General features: G+C 35.3%; 1 protein-coding gene across 3 annotated transcripts; it reads left to right on the forward strand.

The window, feature by feature from the left end:
* Positions 1–1,525: 1,525 nt before the first annotated feature.
* Positions 1,526–15,940, forward strand: LOC123879601 (zinc finger protein 271-like). 3 transcript variants are annotated; one of them, XM_045927388.1, is made up of 8 exons: positions 1,526–1,809; positions 2,671–2,845; positions 2,931–3,023; positions 3,108–3,242; positions 3,365–3,841; positions 4,358–4,455; positions 4,628–4,701; positions 5,785–8,832. In XM_045927388.1, the coding sequence occupies exons 1-8, from the start codon at positions 1,730–1,732 to the stop codon at positions 7,872–7,874; spliced, it is 3,222 nt and encodes a 1,073-aa protein (XP_045783344.1). In that variant the 5' UTR covers positions 1,526–1,729; the 3' UTR covers positions 7,875–8,832. The 3 variants fall into 3 exon arrangements, with proteins under 3 accessions (XP_045783344.1, XP_045783346.1, XP_045783347.1); XM_045927390.1 differs by having other exon boundaries at positions 4,361–4,455; XM_045927391.1 differs by lacking the exon at positions 1,526–1,809 and adding an exon at positions 15,124–15,940 and having other exon boundaries at positions 2,657–2,845; positions 5,785–7,482.
* Positions 15,941–17,676: the final 1,736 nt, after the last annotated feature.

Here is a 17,676-nt window from a genome sequence, read left to right on the forward strand (position 1 = left end):
ACACTTGGTATAGTTATCTTATTTTGCAAATTAAAACATATTTTAATTTTTTTTAAATGATGTAACCACAAATTCGCGATTTCAGATTTATTCCTGTACTTGTGCTATAAGACCTACCTACCTGCCAAATGTCATGATTCTAGGTCAACGGGAAGTACCCTATAGGTTTCTTGACGCACAGACGGACAGACAACAAAGTGATCCTATAAGGGTTCAATTTTTCCATTTGAGGTATGGAACCCTAAAAAATGGTTGCAAGAAAAAAAAATGTGCAATAGATGACCTCGAACGACACATTAAGATTCAATTTTGAAACTTTATTTAATTTGAACTTATTTTTAAGTATTTTTCTTTAAATGTTAATATTGACGTGTAGGTAATTAAGACAATTTCGAGTCTGTATTCTTTGACATAAATTTACTTTTTATATAGTTTTCCTTGTATTTAAATAACTAAGTATTAAAATGTGTTACTGATAAATTGCGTGGGCAGATTGTAATTGGACTTTTATAATTTTAAGACCTATTTGTACATACAATTTTGCAATTAATAAATAATCTAATGTATGATAATTTGTGAATGATAATAAATAATTTGTCATGTCTTAATTAGAGGGGAAAGGAGAGTATTAGTCATGACTTACCATGACAATTTTTTTTATTTAAAAAAAGCATGGAAAACTTAAAAGTTTTTTGAATCCATTATTGCCCCTTGATCCTATTTCTGAGATGCGGCTACATGCCCAACAATGCTTTATACAACGTCATAGTTTCTGCCGTTAAACAACACGTTGAACTGAGTGGCTACACTAACGGTTAACGGTTGGCGTTAAAATGTCCTCGTTTCAAGATTGACGTTGACGCCGCTCAAGGTTTAATGAATAAGTATCAATTTTTATTATATGAATATATTTTATCATTACCGAAGGAAGAAAAGAGAATACAAAGAAAGAGAAGATGGTGGACTATACAAATGCACAGGAAAATCCAGAAGTAAGATGGCATCATCATTACATAATATTTAACGAATGTTTTTATTTCTTTTGCGGAATGTATAGAATAGCGAATAGTGCTTATTATCCTATTTAAAACTATTTTTTGCAAATGATTAGTTTTTTGATAGGTAATGATAACATTATTTCATACATAATGATCAGTTCATCGTCGGCCGGCGATCAGTGTTTGACAAGTTTCTAAAGTTACCCATTCCCACAGTACCTGTGGTGTTGTCAACTTAATTAATTATCAATCTGTGTTAGTCAATAACGTACTGCTCTGTGGTAGTGCAGTGACTGATCTACATATTTGTCAAAAGGGCTAGAACCAAGAGCCGTAGAACCAATTTTTAAAAACGCATAAATTTTGACCCACTTTGACCCTTTGAACCATTGAACATGATGGTCTTTGAATAAGTACCTTATTCAATTTTGACAGAGCTCAAAGAGCAAAGAGGAACCCAGAGCCGTAAAATCACTAATAACGTAGTGTTTACATACTCTTTGATCATTAAAAAAAATTTTTTTGACACTAAGAAATGTTTTCAAAAAATGTGGAAATAAATTTTAACCGAGAAATTAAAGAATTTTTCCTTGTTTTTTCCAATACTATTGTTTAATTCGCGATTGCGGAGTAATTTTCTGGTGAATAGCGTAATGTGAAATGTAAATCGTAGTTTGTTAGCCACTTTCATTGGTCAGTGCAAAGGTTGGAGAAACTACAAATCATTGAAAATGCGTTGTTGTGTGCCATTCTGCACAAATACTCCCACCAATGTGTCAACATCTGAGTCGAAGGGGATCAGTTTTCACGCGTGAGTTTATTCAATATTTGAGTTTACTCTCACATCCTAGCTGTAGCCGTAGTTAAGGTGACACATACGCGTTTCTCCATACGAACGTATTACTTCTAATAATCTACTACTTGTTGTGCTAGATCTAAAGCTAAGCCAGATATATCTCTCCATTATCCGCTTTGTCTTAATAGAATAGAATAGATTTTTATTCAAATAAACTTTTACAAGTGCTTTTGAATCATCAAAATAATCAACCACTGGTTTGGAATTGTATTCCTACCGAGAAGAACCAGCAAGAAAATCGGCGGTTGCTCTTTTCAATTGTCCAATTTACAATAATATTCCTTAGTATACGAGCAATTGCAGCCCCGTGCATAACTTTAATGTATAGTATAATATTATACAAGGTATTAATTTTGATAGTAATGAGTAATGACTCTTGAAACATCTCTGTTTAAGCCAGTATTTGAGGCAAGTTCGTGAGTAAATAAACCATGTAAGAAACTACAAAATTTCCAAAACTATTTGGTGGTGACACATCACATATTTTGCTCTTGAGTTTTCTTGCCCTAAAATGTTGATTGCAATAGCTTGCTCTTGAAACGACCATGGCGAGCGCTTTTCAGTTTTTTTCAATTATTTATCTACCTACGTAGTACCAAAAATTAATAAAAGAAAAAAGAATAAAAGTTCTCATTTGCAAACCTTAAATTTAAAGTTCTACTTATGATTATGGTTTCCTCCTACAATATCAAAAGTCCTTAAAAGTTAAGAAGGTTAAACCAGCATGCTAAATGCTGGTTTAATTTGGTTAAACATTAGTTGAGGAAGGTTCACGAGGCAGGCTACTGCTAGTATAACATAAATGGTAATTCCCAGTCTCCCCAGTGATGTGCGTCTGCGCGCTGCTTGGCTCAGAGCCCTCGGCAAACAAGACAGTCAGCTACCAGACTCTGCTGTGGTCTGCTCCCAGCATTTTCTTGATGATGAAATGTATGAAACAGAAAGTGGCTTAAGGCAGATTGCTACTGGTGCTGTTCCTTCAACAGTGCAGGTAGTTACTTCTTTATAATGTACCTAATGTTATATATTGTGAATTAAAAGTAGAAATAATTTTAAACTGTTAAATATGTTTCCAGGTTTGCATGATATGTCTAAACACTGACAACAAGCTGTATCTAATGAGTAAACACAAATTGGAAGAAGCATATGAGCGGTTAACCGGATATCCAGTAAGTAGTTGATTTATGATCCATAGTGATTGTATTATTTCAGGAATGTTTGAATATTTTAATTATAATAGTATTTTGTTTCAGTTGTATGATCAAGGAAACCTGAAACGAACACTTTGTGTACAATGTGCTCAGAGACTAATAAACTTTAGTAGATTCAGAGACAAGAGCTTGAGAGCCCGTGCACTGATGATGGACTTAGTTGAAAAACATGAATTAGTGAGTACTTAAAGCACTACTTAATATAAACTTAATAGTTTGCACCTTAGCTGTAATACTTGCTTTTCATTATAATGTTAATAATGATGTAATCATTCAAACATAAACTTATTTCCCAACAGATAACACGGCGACATATCAAAGGGATAAACCGCACAAAGAACCAACTAAAGAGTAATTTTGTGATGAAAACTCTAGGACCTGACCACTGTGACTTATACATACTGGACTCCTCAGACAAACAGACAGAATCAGAGCCAATCGGCTATAGTGCTGTTGTGAAGAATGAAGAAAGTTTTGACTCGCCAATTGATGAAGACATGGAAGTGGCAGAGGAAGATGACAATACTGCAGATAATGTCAATGATGAGTTGGTTGCATTTAACGAGGAGTGCTTCTCTGACGATAGCATAATGTTGGAAACAAAACTGCTGGATGATGTTATTTGCAAAGCTCTGGAGAACCCAGTATTTGCAGAACAAGTGGCTGAAATACCGGATTTGTTGAAGTGTGAAAGTGCTGCCTTCCAATGTACTTTATGTTCTGAGGAGTTTGTTAGTGAACATGCGTACATGCAACATATGCACATGCATGACCAGGTGAGTCTTCACTATGGAACACTTGCATCAATTTGTGTTCATATGATAATGTGTTCAGTCGGACGCTCACACTCAAAGGACAAAAATGTAAAAATGAAAAAAAAAATGAAAAATATTTTATTAACAAAATATAGTCTTATACAATAATTTCCCTGTGTCTGGTGGTACCCACACTAGGTAATCCTGTATCGTGGGTACCTAGTTTGCGTTGACAATATTCCATTTACAATTTTATTTGACACTCGGTTAAATTAAAGCTAACAGTATAACAATTATTAAGAATAACATTAAGCGTAAATATTAAGTATAACAGCTATTCTAAGATTACAGAAATAAAGATAAAAATAAGGATGTGTGTGTGTCTACGAAGTAATTTAGTTGCGTTGCATTAATATCTAAGTGAATGTTTAAAAACAAAACAAAACAAACAAAATGAAAAGTAGTAACAGAGTAACAGAGTGCCCTTATTTTAAATGCAGGAAAAGTTTCTCTGTAATGCCTTTGTTTTGTTTTCAGCAGAACAGTGACGGAAATGCTGACTGTAGCACGTCTCAAGTATGCAAGCCTCATACAGCCGTGAGCTCCTCACACTCTCCATGCCTCACTGAGAACAAGTCAGTACACCTACCATTACTATTTTACAATACAACATATTTCGGAGTGTACACTTGTACAATATCGTAATTCAATTTTCCTACTCTATGAGTACCTGCTCTGTACAGCACAGCTGCATGCTAGCGAGTGGGTCCCCAGTACACTGTAGATACATTCCAATATATCTTACAGGCAGGCCATTCCTCTGAGCCAGGCCTCGAGCCTGTCTGCACACAGCCCGTCTGCACACTCACCTCAAACTGCAGGTCAGTGACCATTTCACTCATTTATATAGCTTATTATTTACTAGCTGACCCGAATAACTTTGTTCCACCTTATAGGCAATAAATGAGCAGATTTTGGATTTTAAGTTAAATTTTTATAATATGTATAAATACATAAATATAAATACAAGTGTAAATAAAAAAATTAGTAACTCCTCCAACAAGTGAAGGTTACAGTAACTAGAAAAGAGCTGATAACTTTCAAACGGCTGAACCGATTTTCTTGGATTATAGCTAAGAATACTCTCGATTCGATCAAGCCACCTTTCAAACAAAAAAAAACTAAATCAAAATCAGTTTATTAGTTTAGGAGCTACGATGCCACAGACTTTAGACAGACAGCTGTTTGGGTCGGTGGTTACAAAAAATTAAGTATTTGAATGATTCTTTATTGGCCATGTATTTTGGTGCATGGGTTGCACTCTTCAGTTGCAGTTCGGCTTGGTTCAACCTGATGAAAGTTAAGCGCTCCGTTTCTATTTTGACGTACATGTCGACTCAATACTGCTGAAGCGATCGACGACACCGCAGCAAATCGTTGTCAGCATTTTGACGAATGATCAAACGATATTCGTAATAATTCATCGAGCTAACCTTCTCGGTAGTTTCTTCGCCAAAAAAAAAACAGTAGAATTAGTATTTTGTATGTAAAACTTATATCCATAATTTCAGCACAGTTATAAAGGTGTGTCTAGTGTCAATGAATATTAAAAAAAGGCTTGTAGTTAAACAATATAAAACTCACGTTAAAGTAAAACTGTTGCAAGCAACTGTTGTTGTTTTTGTAAGTTGCAAGTTCTGAGAACACAACTCTAAAATATATAAAAGTAAGTTAGCATTTAAACTATCCTGAGTGCTATTCGTCATAGATGTCAAAATGACTTTTATCTGAATGTTCCGACGGATGTCTCCTACATAGTTATTGCCGCAGTCACAGCATCATGTATGAGCCGGCACATTACGCTTAAAAATGGGAAATTAATATCCATCTATATGGGAGTTGGACTTTCCAAGTTCCGCTCAACGAAAATTTTTATAAGCTAAGAAACAAATATTTTGTTTCAGTCGCTCCTCTGTCCGCGAGACTTGCGACGAGTAACGGAAACAAAGTGCAAGCTGAAGACGCCGATACAGTCCAGAAGAGTGAACCACTATTTAAAATTAACAATGTCGGATTAAACAACCAACTATTCGATACCAACAATATAACTGACATTAATAGATTGACTGATTGTGTGGTCATATTATATGATATTTTCAAAAAGCCCGAAGTAGGTGTACCAATACAAGGTGAATCACTGGCGACAATGAGACCAAGTATTAGTTCTTGGGACAGTCAGCGTCCAGTTACTAACAAACTGAAAGTTACTGAGCTTAATGCTACGAAAACTTCACAAAGTAAAACTTATTGTTCAAATAATTACAACAGTGAAGATAGTTTGCTTACTGAAAAGAATGGGTATATTTGTGATGTATGTAGACATAAGTTTAAACGGAAAAGTCTCTTAGTTAAACACATAAAGACTCACAGTGAAGTAGAACCGTTCACTTGCAAGTATTGCCAATTCAAAGCTATATATAAATTTAGTTTAAAGAAACATATGCGAACTCACACGGCTGACAAACCATTTACTTGCGAGTTATGCGACTACAAATGTAAACAAAGTAGAGATCTAGTGCGACACATGAGAACTCACACGGGTGAAAAACCTTTTACTTGCGAGTTATGCGATTACAAATGTGCACTTAAGTCTAATCTGGCGAGGCACAAAATAACTCACACGGGTGAAAAACCTTACGTTTGTAAGTTATGTGATCATAAATTTGCACTATCAAGTCATTTAGTGAGACACATGAGTACTCACACGGGTGAAAAACCTTTTACTTGCGAGTTATGCGATTACAAATGTGCACTTAAGTCTAATCTGGCGAGGCACAAAATAACTCACACGGGTGAAAAACCTTATGTTTGTAAGTTATGTGATCACAAATTTGCACTATCAAGTCATTTAGTGAGACACATGAGTACTCACACGGGTGAAAAACCTTTTACTTGCGAGTTATGCGACTACAAATGTGCACAAAATAGTAGTTTAGTGCAGCACATGAGAACTCACACGGGTGAAAAACCTTACGTTTGTAAGTTATGTGATCATAAATTTTCACTATCAAGTCATTTAGTGAGACACATGAGTATTCACACGGGTGAAAAACCTTTTACTTGCGAGTTATGCGATTACAAATGTGCACTTAAGTCTAATCTGGCGAGGCACAAAATAACTCACACGGGTGAAAAACCTTACGTTTGTAAGTTATGTGATCATAAATTTGCACTATCAAGTCATTTAGTGAGACACATGAGTACTCACACGGGTGAAAAACCTTTTACTTGCGAGTTATGCGATTACAAATGTGCACTTAAGTCTAATCTGGCGAGGCACAAAATAACTCACACAGGTGAAAAACCTTACGTTTGTAAGTTATGTGATCATAAATTTGCACTATCAAGTCATTTAGTGAGCCACATGAGAACTCACACGGGTGAAAAACCTTTTACTTGCGAGTTATGCGACTACAAATGTGCACAAAATAGTAGTTTAGTGCAACACATGAGAACTCACACGGGTGAAAAACCTCACATTTGTAAGTTATGTGATCATAAATTTGCACAAGCTAGTCATTTAGTGAGACACATGAGTACTCACACGGGTGAGAAACCTTTTACTTGCGAGTTATGCGACTACAAATGTGCACAAAATAGTAGTTTAGTGCAACACATGACAACTCACACTGGTGACAAACCTTTTACTTGCGAGTTATGCGACTACAAATGTGCATATTCTAGTCATTTAGTGCGACACATGAGAACTCACACGGGTGAAAAACCTTACATTTGTAAGTTATGTGATTATAAATTTGCACGAACTAGTTATTTAGTGAGCCACATGAGAACTCACACGGGTGAAAAACCTCACATTTGTAAGTTATGTGATCATAAATTTGCACGAACTAGTTATTTAGTGAGACACATGAGTACTCACACGGGTGAGAAACCTTTTACTTGCGAGTTATGCGACTACAAATGTGCACGTAAGTCTAATCTGGCGAGGCATAAAATAACTCACACTGATACAAATCCTCCGTCATGTTCGTGAGCCGCACGCGGCACTCCGCCGCCGGCGCATGCTCAGGAGATACACTCTTGTTGAACTTTTTGCTGAAGCACTGTCATGAGTAATAAATATTGTGGTTAATAATGTTGCACACAATCTCTTAACTAAAATGGCTGGTTTAAATGTATTGTTATGCTTTTCATAACGCTCCCTGCCGAAAATTATAGCACTAGATTTAGATGTTCCAATTTAGTTTAGTGAAACACTGTTGAAGGTTGAAAATCTGTAGAGTGCACTTTGACTTTAGTTTCAGTTAAAACGAGGCAGATTTATGCCAGCGGTATTACGTTGTCTCGTTTTAAAGTGTCTTAAGTCTGAGCAAACTCTGAGTTCGCTCTATAGATCTCAGCCTTAGACCTGTTATGGTGGGCTGGCGATGGGGTGAGGATGATGATGATTTGGTTTGATTAAGAGACTATGTGACCCCCCGGCTGTAATGTATCTGATATATTATGTATCTGTAACTTTTGTATAAAATGTATCCTACATACCTAATGGTGAAAACCGCATCTGCAGTCCAGTAGACCTCAGGTGGAGGTGGACGTGCGTCGTGGATTGAGTGTGCGGATGAGTAACACTGCCACTGCTTTGCACTTCGTGCTGCACATTTCCCGACTAACAGTGTTGGTTTCTATATGATGAAGGCGGCTAGTCCAAGTTTCTCAATATGGAATATAAGAAAATATTCACAGTCTTACACACTGATATAGAATATGCCGAGACGTGAAAAGATCACAATTCAAGATCAGGATTTTTTATTTGCAGAAACATTTTTTACAATGAGATGTTATTACATATTGTCCAGTAAAAATGTTTCCCCTTAAATAATAAGACATGCAAAGTTAGTACCAAAACAACTTAAGAGCGTTGAAGCATGAGCCTGGAACACAAGTTTAGGTATTTACCCGAGGTTCTTTGTTTGTTTCCGTGAACGGACGTACCCAGCGCAGTTTAGTTTATAACAAACCGTTTTGATCCTAGACGATTTTCAAACAGATTATTTTTTCAATATTTTTAAGTATGTGGTGTTAGTTTGTCGTTTTTTTCAAAACAATGATGTTTTTTAAAACAGTGTATTGTCTTTATAGATTAAGTACGAGTGAATTGTAGTCAGTACTTAATACTAATCTTTTATATACTTGTGTAAGTATAAGAGAGTCAAGAAATTATACAAAATTCAACTTTCCTTATACATATTTACGAAAATATGGTTCCCTTATCATGCACAGTATAAATAGTTACACCTACTATAATAATTTTCACACATATATTTATAAAGGCTAAAATAAATGTGAAATCCGTCTAAAATTTAAACAGTCTTAAATATTTAATTTGCAATATTATCAAAAATATAATGCAATGCTAATACTCATAAAGACATTGAGCATTTTTTATTTATTTATGGTCCTTTACAATCTTTTCAAATTTTATTGTTAGTACTAAATCGTACTTACCGTAAGCGCAAGACAATGGACAGTACAATGAAAGGGATTAACAGGTACAAAAATGCAGATGTTACACTTGAGTAGGTATTTATTCATCAAAAATAAGTGCATTGCTACACGAGTAAGCTAGGGATACAAAAACAAAATAAGATAAAGTTCAAAACTAAAAGTACAAAAACCCACCTACTACTTTTAAAGACTTCACCGCAGATGATTGATTTATATTTGAATATGTATAAATTATTATATACATGTATTCGAAATTTTCATAGTAACTGCTATGATTTGATATCAAACTCGATCCATCTATTTCAAGTTTATTTTTTCGCGATATACATTTCTTTTTCATGTCATGTGTAGGTAAACCAATTTCAATATACTTTTTGGGTTTTGTAGGTTATATCTCTTACATTCGTTTTGATTATGATAAGTTCTTTTATGACATATCGGAAAATTTTATGACATATGACAATATAGCCTCTAACACACGGAATGGTAAAGCGAAGCCAAAGAGAGATCTCATTTATCAAAATTGTGCAGTTTGGCAGTAATAAGTGAATCGATGAGCCAATAAACAAACAAATACGCAACACAACACGTGACAGGTTGTGATGGCAATCAGGGTGGGGACGCCCCGCACACCCACACAATCCCTGGGCTAATCCGGTGCGGGATAGCGCGGGTGACGTGTGGGTGTGCAGAACGTCCCCCGCCTCATACCTCAATTGCCATCTCGACCTGTCACGTACTATACATAGCTCCTGAAAACTCAGTCCTCTCTTGGTTGGATAAAAGATACTATATACTATAATATTATAAATGCGAAAGTGTGTCTGTCTGTCTGCTACGCTTTCACGGCTCAACCGCTGAACCGATTTTAATGAAATTTGGTACCAACTTAGGATATTTTCCGGGAAAGGACATAGGCTACTTTTTATCCCGGAAAAACAAACAGTTCCCCCGGGATAGCACGCTGTGTTTCACGCATTTGTCGTTCAATAACGCCGCAACAGAGCTACGGTTTGACGGCATTTTTTGCACAGACATAATTGAAGACATAACAAGTGATACAGACTACTTTTTTCCAAAATAAACAAACAGTTCCCGAGGGACAGCACGCTATTTTTCACGCATTTGTCCTACAATAACGCCGCAACAGAACTACGGATTGACGGCATTTTTTTGCATAAACATAGTTGAAGACCTTGCAAGTGATATATGCTACTTTTTCCAGAAAAAACAAACAGTTCCCACGGGATAGCATACTATTTTCTCGTATATTTGTCGTTCAATAACGCCACAACAGAGCTATTTATTAACGTCAATTTTTTGCATTGACATAGTGGAGGATCTAAAAAGTGAAATAAGCAACTTTTCTCTCTAAAAATCAAACAGTTCCTGCAGGATAGCATGCTATCGTTCAGGCATTCGTCATTCATTAACACCGCAACAGAGCTACAGATTGACGCTTTTTTTGCAAAGACATAGCTGAGAACCTAATAAGTAATAAATGCAACTTTTTTTCCCGATAAATATGAACACTTTCCGCGGGATAGCATACTATTTTTCACGCATTTGTCGTACAAGAACGCCGCAACAGAGCTACGGATTGACGCTTTTTTTTTGCAAAGACATAGCTGAGAACCTAATAAGTAACAAATGAGACTTTTTCTGCCGAAAAATATGGACACTTCCCGCGGGATAGCATACTATTTTTCACGCATTTGTCGTTCAATAACGCCATAACAGAGCTACGGATTGACGGCATTTTTTGCACAGACATAGTGGAGAATCTAAAAAGTGAAATAAGCTACTTTTCTCTCTAAAAACCAAACAGTTCCTGCAGGATAGCATGCTATCGTTCAGGCATTCGTCATTCAATAACGCCGCAACAGAGTTACGGATGGACGTTTTTTTTTGCAAAGACATAGCTGAGAATCTAATCACACTAATATTATAAAGGAGAAAGTTTGTATGTATGTGTGTGTGTGTGTGTATGTTTGTTACTCCTTCACGCAAAAACTACTGGACAGATTGGGGTGAAATTTAGAATGCAGATAGATTATACCATGGATTCGCACACAGGCTACTTTTTATCCCGGAAAATCAAAAAATTCTCACGGGAATTTTAAAAAACCTACATCCACGTGAACGAAGTCGCGGGTATCAGCTAGTCACATCACACTAATATTATTAAGGCGAAAGTTTGTATGTGAGTGTGTGTGTGTGTGTGTTTGTTACTCCTTCACGCAAAAACTACTGGGCGGATTGGGCTGAAATTTAGAATAGAGATAGATTATACTCTGGTTTAGCATATAGGCTACTTTTTATCCCGGAAAATCAAAGAGTTCCCACGGAATTTTTAAAAAACTACATCCACGCGAACGAAGTCGCGGGCATCAGCTAGTAAGTAATAAATGCAACTTTTTCTCCCGAAAAATATTATATGAACACTTCTCGCGGGATAGCATACTATTTTTCACGCATTTGTCATTCAATAACGCCACAACAGAGCTATGTATTGACGTCATTTTTTTAGGGTTCAAGCAAAAACGGAACCCTTATAGGATCACTTTGTTGTCTGTCTGTCTTTCCGTCGTGTCTGTCAAGAAACCTATAGGGTACTTCCCGTTGACCTAGAATCATAAAATTTGGCAGGTAGGTAGGTCTTACAGCACAAGTACAGGAATAAATCTGAAAACTACGAATTAAAAAAAAATGTTTTAATTTTCAAACTAAGGTAACTATACCAAGTGAGGTATCATATGAAAAGACTTTACCTGTACATTCTAAAACAGGTTTTATTTATTTTTATGCATAATAGTTTTTGACTTATCGTGCAAAATGTTGGAAAAAATAGCCGAGTACGGAACTCTTAGTGCGCGAGTGTGACTCGCACTTGGCCGGTTGTCTTGCATAGACATAGTCGAGGAAAAAGTATTATAGACTACTTTTCCTTTCAAAAAAAACAAATAGTTCCCGCAGGATAGCATGCTAAATAATAGCTAGTTCAAAAATAAAACCATCATAAAGATCCACGAGGGATGACCACGTGCAAATGATAGTAATTATCCTATTGTTTCAGGTGTTATGGTAGAGTGTACAATGTATACAACCAAAATGCTGTAAAAGACAATAAACTAATGCTATTATGCAAATGAAAAAAAAAGAAATCATAATGGAATACAAGAAACCGCGCTAATGCCATAAAAGGACGATGAATCATCAAAATTTTATTTAGCGGCTAGGACAAATAGCAAGGCTATTGGGATATAGCATTGTCAGCCGGTAATAACTGTAAAACTATAAGCCTTTAAGAATATTTAATTCTGAAAAATTATAATTCTAGTCAATAACTAATTATACAAAATTCAACTTTCCGTTTATTTAAACATGGTTTTCCTTATCACAAACGGTATAATGAAACCTTGAGTATTGAGTTTTACATATTTATAAAAGCTCTTGAAATAAATGTGAAACCCATGTAAAATTTAAACAGTTAAAAATTTATTTTTTAGAAATTATTAAAAATATAGATCAATGCCACTGCTCTGATAGGCATTGATCTATTCTCTACCGAAATCGCGTTTTACAATTTTTTTCAAATTTTGAAAATTAAATTGTTTCCTTTCAATGACAGGGAACATAGATACCAATGCAGCTATTTGCTCGAGGCAATACTTATTTATTAACTAGCTGATGCCCGCAGCTTCACCCGCGTGGATTTTGGTTTCTAAAAATCCCGTGGGAACTTTTGATTTTCCAGGACAAAAGTAGCCTATCCGTAATAGCCCGTCCCCGGGATGCAACGCATTTCTGTACCACGTAAAAAACATCTAAACGGATGATCCTTTAAAAATCCCGAGGGATCACCAGGATTTAGGAATGCAATTCCTTACAACATCATATAAACACAATTTAAAAATATACAAAAAGTTTTAATCTATCTTTAAGAAAAAATAGCGAGTATTAAAAATACCTAGTATTGAGAAGTGATAGTCGCACTACAATTTCAGGTAAATCGTAAATAATCCGATAACAATTGCTAAGCAAACAAGCGTTACGTCCGTTCTCGGAGAGGCCTCGGCCGATACTAATTTCCTAGTTCAATTTACTATTGCTTGTTGCACGGTTTTATGAAATTATGACTTTTTTGTTTGAATTTTTATAATGTAAAAAATGCCAAACGAAAGATTTGGTTCTGTCATCTTATTAGTTCAGGACCTTTTCTTTGGTAAATATATCTCTTTGTGAGAATCGACCAAGTAACTTTTGATGTAGTGAACGTCAAAGATGACACGAAATCCAAAATTCAGTAATAGTCTTTTGGTATTTTTGGGAATAAAAGATAAACTATGAATAAATTGCAAAATGTTGTCTGTCAATTTAATAAAACAGGAAATATTCTACAAAGTAGTATATACATGTTTTACATAAATGCAGTGTTTAATAAAATATAGGGGGGCAAAATGGCTTAAGAATAGCTCATGCCGGTTCAACACTCTTAAGATGTAACCTTTTCTTTAAAATTCAAAAATTCTTTTATTGTGTAGAAGAACCTTTCCATTAGACACCGTTTAAGCCTTAATGGAAATAGGTTTTAAGTAACTTCTATAATCGCTTTGGTATTTCATTGTATTGTAAACTATAATAGCATTGCATGGCACTGATACCACCTGGCATTCTTTTTTTTTATGCGTTACTATTAAATAGGAATTTACGTTGATGTTAGTAATGGGAGTCTAGCTTCTCACTTAGGGTGAGGGTCCAGTCTAAATTACACAAACTGTTAACAATATTATTTTTTACAACTAGCCTTAGGTTACTTTTCTAGAACTTAATAATTTGAAGATATGTACATTTTTATTTATTGAAGTTGTTTACAGTGACTCTAAATGTACGATTTTAGTTTTTAGTTTAAAATGATTAAAATATGATCGTAAAATTAATTACAATAATTTTATTTTGCCTTAACACAGAGCCCCCATCCAATCAATCTGATCGTTTTAAAACAGAAGACTAATAAACTGTTCAACTGGAGAAATACAAGCTATTTTACAATAATTAAAATATAAGAATAAATTATTTTGTTTCAGTCGCTCCTCTGTCCGCGAGACTTGCGACGAATAACGGAAACAAATTGCAAGCTGAAGACGCCGATACAGTCCAGAAGAGAAAACAACTACTTAAAATTAACAATGTCGAATTAAACAACCAATTATTCGATACCAACAATATAAGTAACAGTAATAGATTAACAGATTGTGTGGTCATATTATATGATATTTTCAAAAAGCCTGAAGAAGGTGTACCAATACAAGGTGAATCACTGGCGACAATGCGACCAAGTGTTAGTTCTTGGAACAGTCAGTGTCATATTGAAAAGGCCTCTAAAGATTTTAACTGTCAGGCAGTTACTTGGAATGAAGCCACTAGACATACGATAGGAGACATTCAACCAGCTACTAACAAACTGAAAGTTACTGAGCTTAATGCTACGAAAACTTCACAAAGTAAAACTTATTTTTCAAATAATTACAACAGTGAAGATAGTTTGCTTACTGACAAGAATGGGTATATTTGTGATGTATGTAGACATAAGTTTAAACGGAAAAGTGTCTTAGTTAAACACATAAAGACTCACAGTGAAGTGAAACCGTTCACTCGCGAGTTTTGCCAATTCAAAGCTATATATAAATTTAGTTTAAAGAAACATATGCAAACTCACACGGCTGACAAACCATTTACTTGCGAGTTATGCGACTACAAATTTACACAAAGTAGAGATCTAGTGCGACACATGAGAACTCACACGGGTGAAAAACCTTTTACTTGCGAGATTTGCGATTACAAATGTGCACTTAAGTTTAATCTGGCGAGGCACAAAATAACTCACACGGGTGAAAAACCTTTTACTTGCGAGTTATGCGACTACAAATGTGCACACAGTAGTAAACTAGTGCGACACATGAGAACTCACACGGGTGAAAAACCTTTTACTTGCGAGTTTTGCGATTACAAATGTGCACTTAAGTCTAATCTGGCGAGGCACAAAATAACTCACACGGGTGAAAAACCTTTTAATTGCGAGTTATGTGACTACAAATGTGCACAAAATAGTAGTTTAGTGCAACACATGAGAATTCACGCGGGTGAAAAACCTTACATTTGTAAGTTATGTGATTATAAATGTGCACGAACTAGTACTTTAGTGAGACACATGAGAACTCACACTGGTGAAAAACCTTACGTTTGTAAGTTATGTGATTATAAATTTGCACAATCAAGTCATTTAGTGAGACACATGAGAACTCACACTGGTGAAAAACCTTTTACTTGCGAGTTATGTCATTACAAATGTGCACGTAAGTCTCATCTGGCGAGGCATAAAATAACTCACACTGATACAAATCCTACGTCATGTTCGTGAGCCGCACGCGGCACTCCGCCGCCGGCGCATGCTCAGGAGATACACTCTTCTTGAACTGTTTGCTGAAGCACTGTCATGAGTAATAAATATTGTGGCTTATAATGTTGCACACAATCTCTTAACTAAAATGGCTGGTCTAAATGTATTGTTATCCCTTTCATAACGCTCCCTGCCGAAAATGATAGCACTTGATTTAGATGTTCCAATTTAGTTTAGTGAAACACTGTTGAAGGTTGAAAATCTATAGAGTGCACTTTGACTTTAGTTTCAGTTAAAACGAGGCAGATTTATGCCAGCGGTATTACGTTGTCTCGTTTTAAAGTGTCTTAAGTCTGAGCAAACTCTGAGTTCGCTCTATAGATCTCAGCCTTAGACCTGTTATGGTGGGCTGGCGATGGGGTGAGAATGATGATGATTTGGTTTGGTTAACAGACTATGTGACCCCCCGGCTGTAATGTATCTGATATATTATGTATATGTAACTTTTGTATAAAATGTATGTTACATACTCAGTTCTGAGTATGGGGACCCCCAAAATTTATTGTTTTTTTTTTCTATTTTCGTGTGAAAATCTTAATGCGGTTCATAGAATACATCTACTTACCAAGTTTCAACAGTATAGTTCTTATAGTTTCGGAGAAAAGTGGCTGTGACATAAGGACGGACAGACAGACATGACGAATCTATATGGGTTCCGTTTTTTGCCATTCGGCTACGGAACCCTATAAAGGAGGAGGTTCTCAATTCATCGGAATCTTTTTTTTTTTTTAATATGTATGTTCCCCGATTACTCAAAGACGCCTGGACTGATTTCGATTTTGTTTTTTGTTTGAAAGGGTATATTTTAGAGTTGGTCCCATATTTTTATGAAGATCTGATGAATATCTTTGGAGACCCCCTTCACCCCCTAAGGCCGCCACTGAGTGTAATAGCTTAGTAAACAGTAAGTTAGGTTTTGACTGTGCATCGCATATTGTAGTACAGTGGGGCCACTAAAAATTGTGAAATAATAAATTTTCAAAAGAAAAATAAAACCGACTTCAAAAACTACAAGCACTAAAAAGTAAAAAATATTTTTTGTTTCTACACGTGTAGTGTATGTATGAAGTCGGGCGAGCTTCACACTTTGATTTCTAGTTTCTTTTACTATGCTCGCTCGACTTCATACATACATTACACGTGTAGAAACAAAAATTATTTTGACTTTTTAGTGCTTGTGGTTTTTGAAGTCGGTTTTATTTTTCTTTTTTGTGTCTAATATGTATGTATGTATGTCCACGTTAGGAGTTGCAAAGTTTGTCACCTGAACTTTACCTTTTCAAAACTGCATAATAATGTGGGAAAAAGAGGATTGAGGATCTTAAATAAATTAAGTGTTTGATAGGATCTCCAAAACAGCTAGCATAACAATTTTTATGGTATATGGACAGACAGACAGACAACAAAGTGATCCTATAGGGGTTCCGTTTTTCCTTTTGAGGTACGGAACCCTAAATAATGGTTGCAAGAAAAAAAATGTGCAATAGATGACCTCGAACGACACATTACGATTTGATATTGAAACTTTATTTAATTTTAAACTTATTTTTAAGTATTTTTCTTTAAATGTTAATATTGACACGTAAATAAGACAATTTCAAGTCTGTATTCTTTACATAAATTTACTTGTTATATAGTTTTCCTTGTATTTAAATAACTAAGTATAGCTACCTATTAAAATGTATTACTGATAAATTGCGTGGGCAGATTGTAATTGGACGTTTATCATTTTAAGACCTATTGTAGGTAACTACATACAATTTTGCAATTAATAAATAATCTAATGTATGATAATTTGTGAATGATAATAAATAATTTGTCATGTTTTAATTAGAGGGGAAAGGAGAGTATTAGTCATGACTTACCATGA

This window comes from Maniola jurtina, chromosome 28 (assembly GCF_905333055.1).
Source record: "Maniola jurtina chromosome 28, ilManJurt1.1, whole genome shotgun sequence".
NCBI lineage: Eukaryota > Metazoa > Arthropoda > Insecta > Lepidoptera > Nymphalidae > Maniola > Maniola jurtina.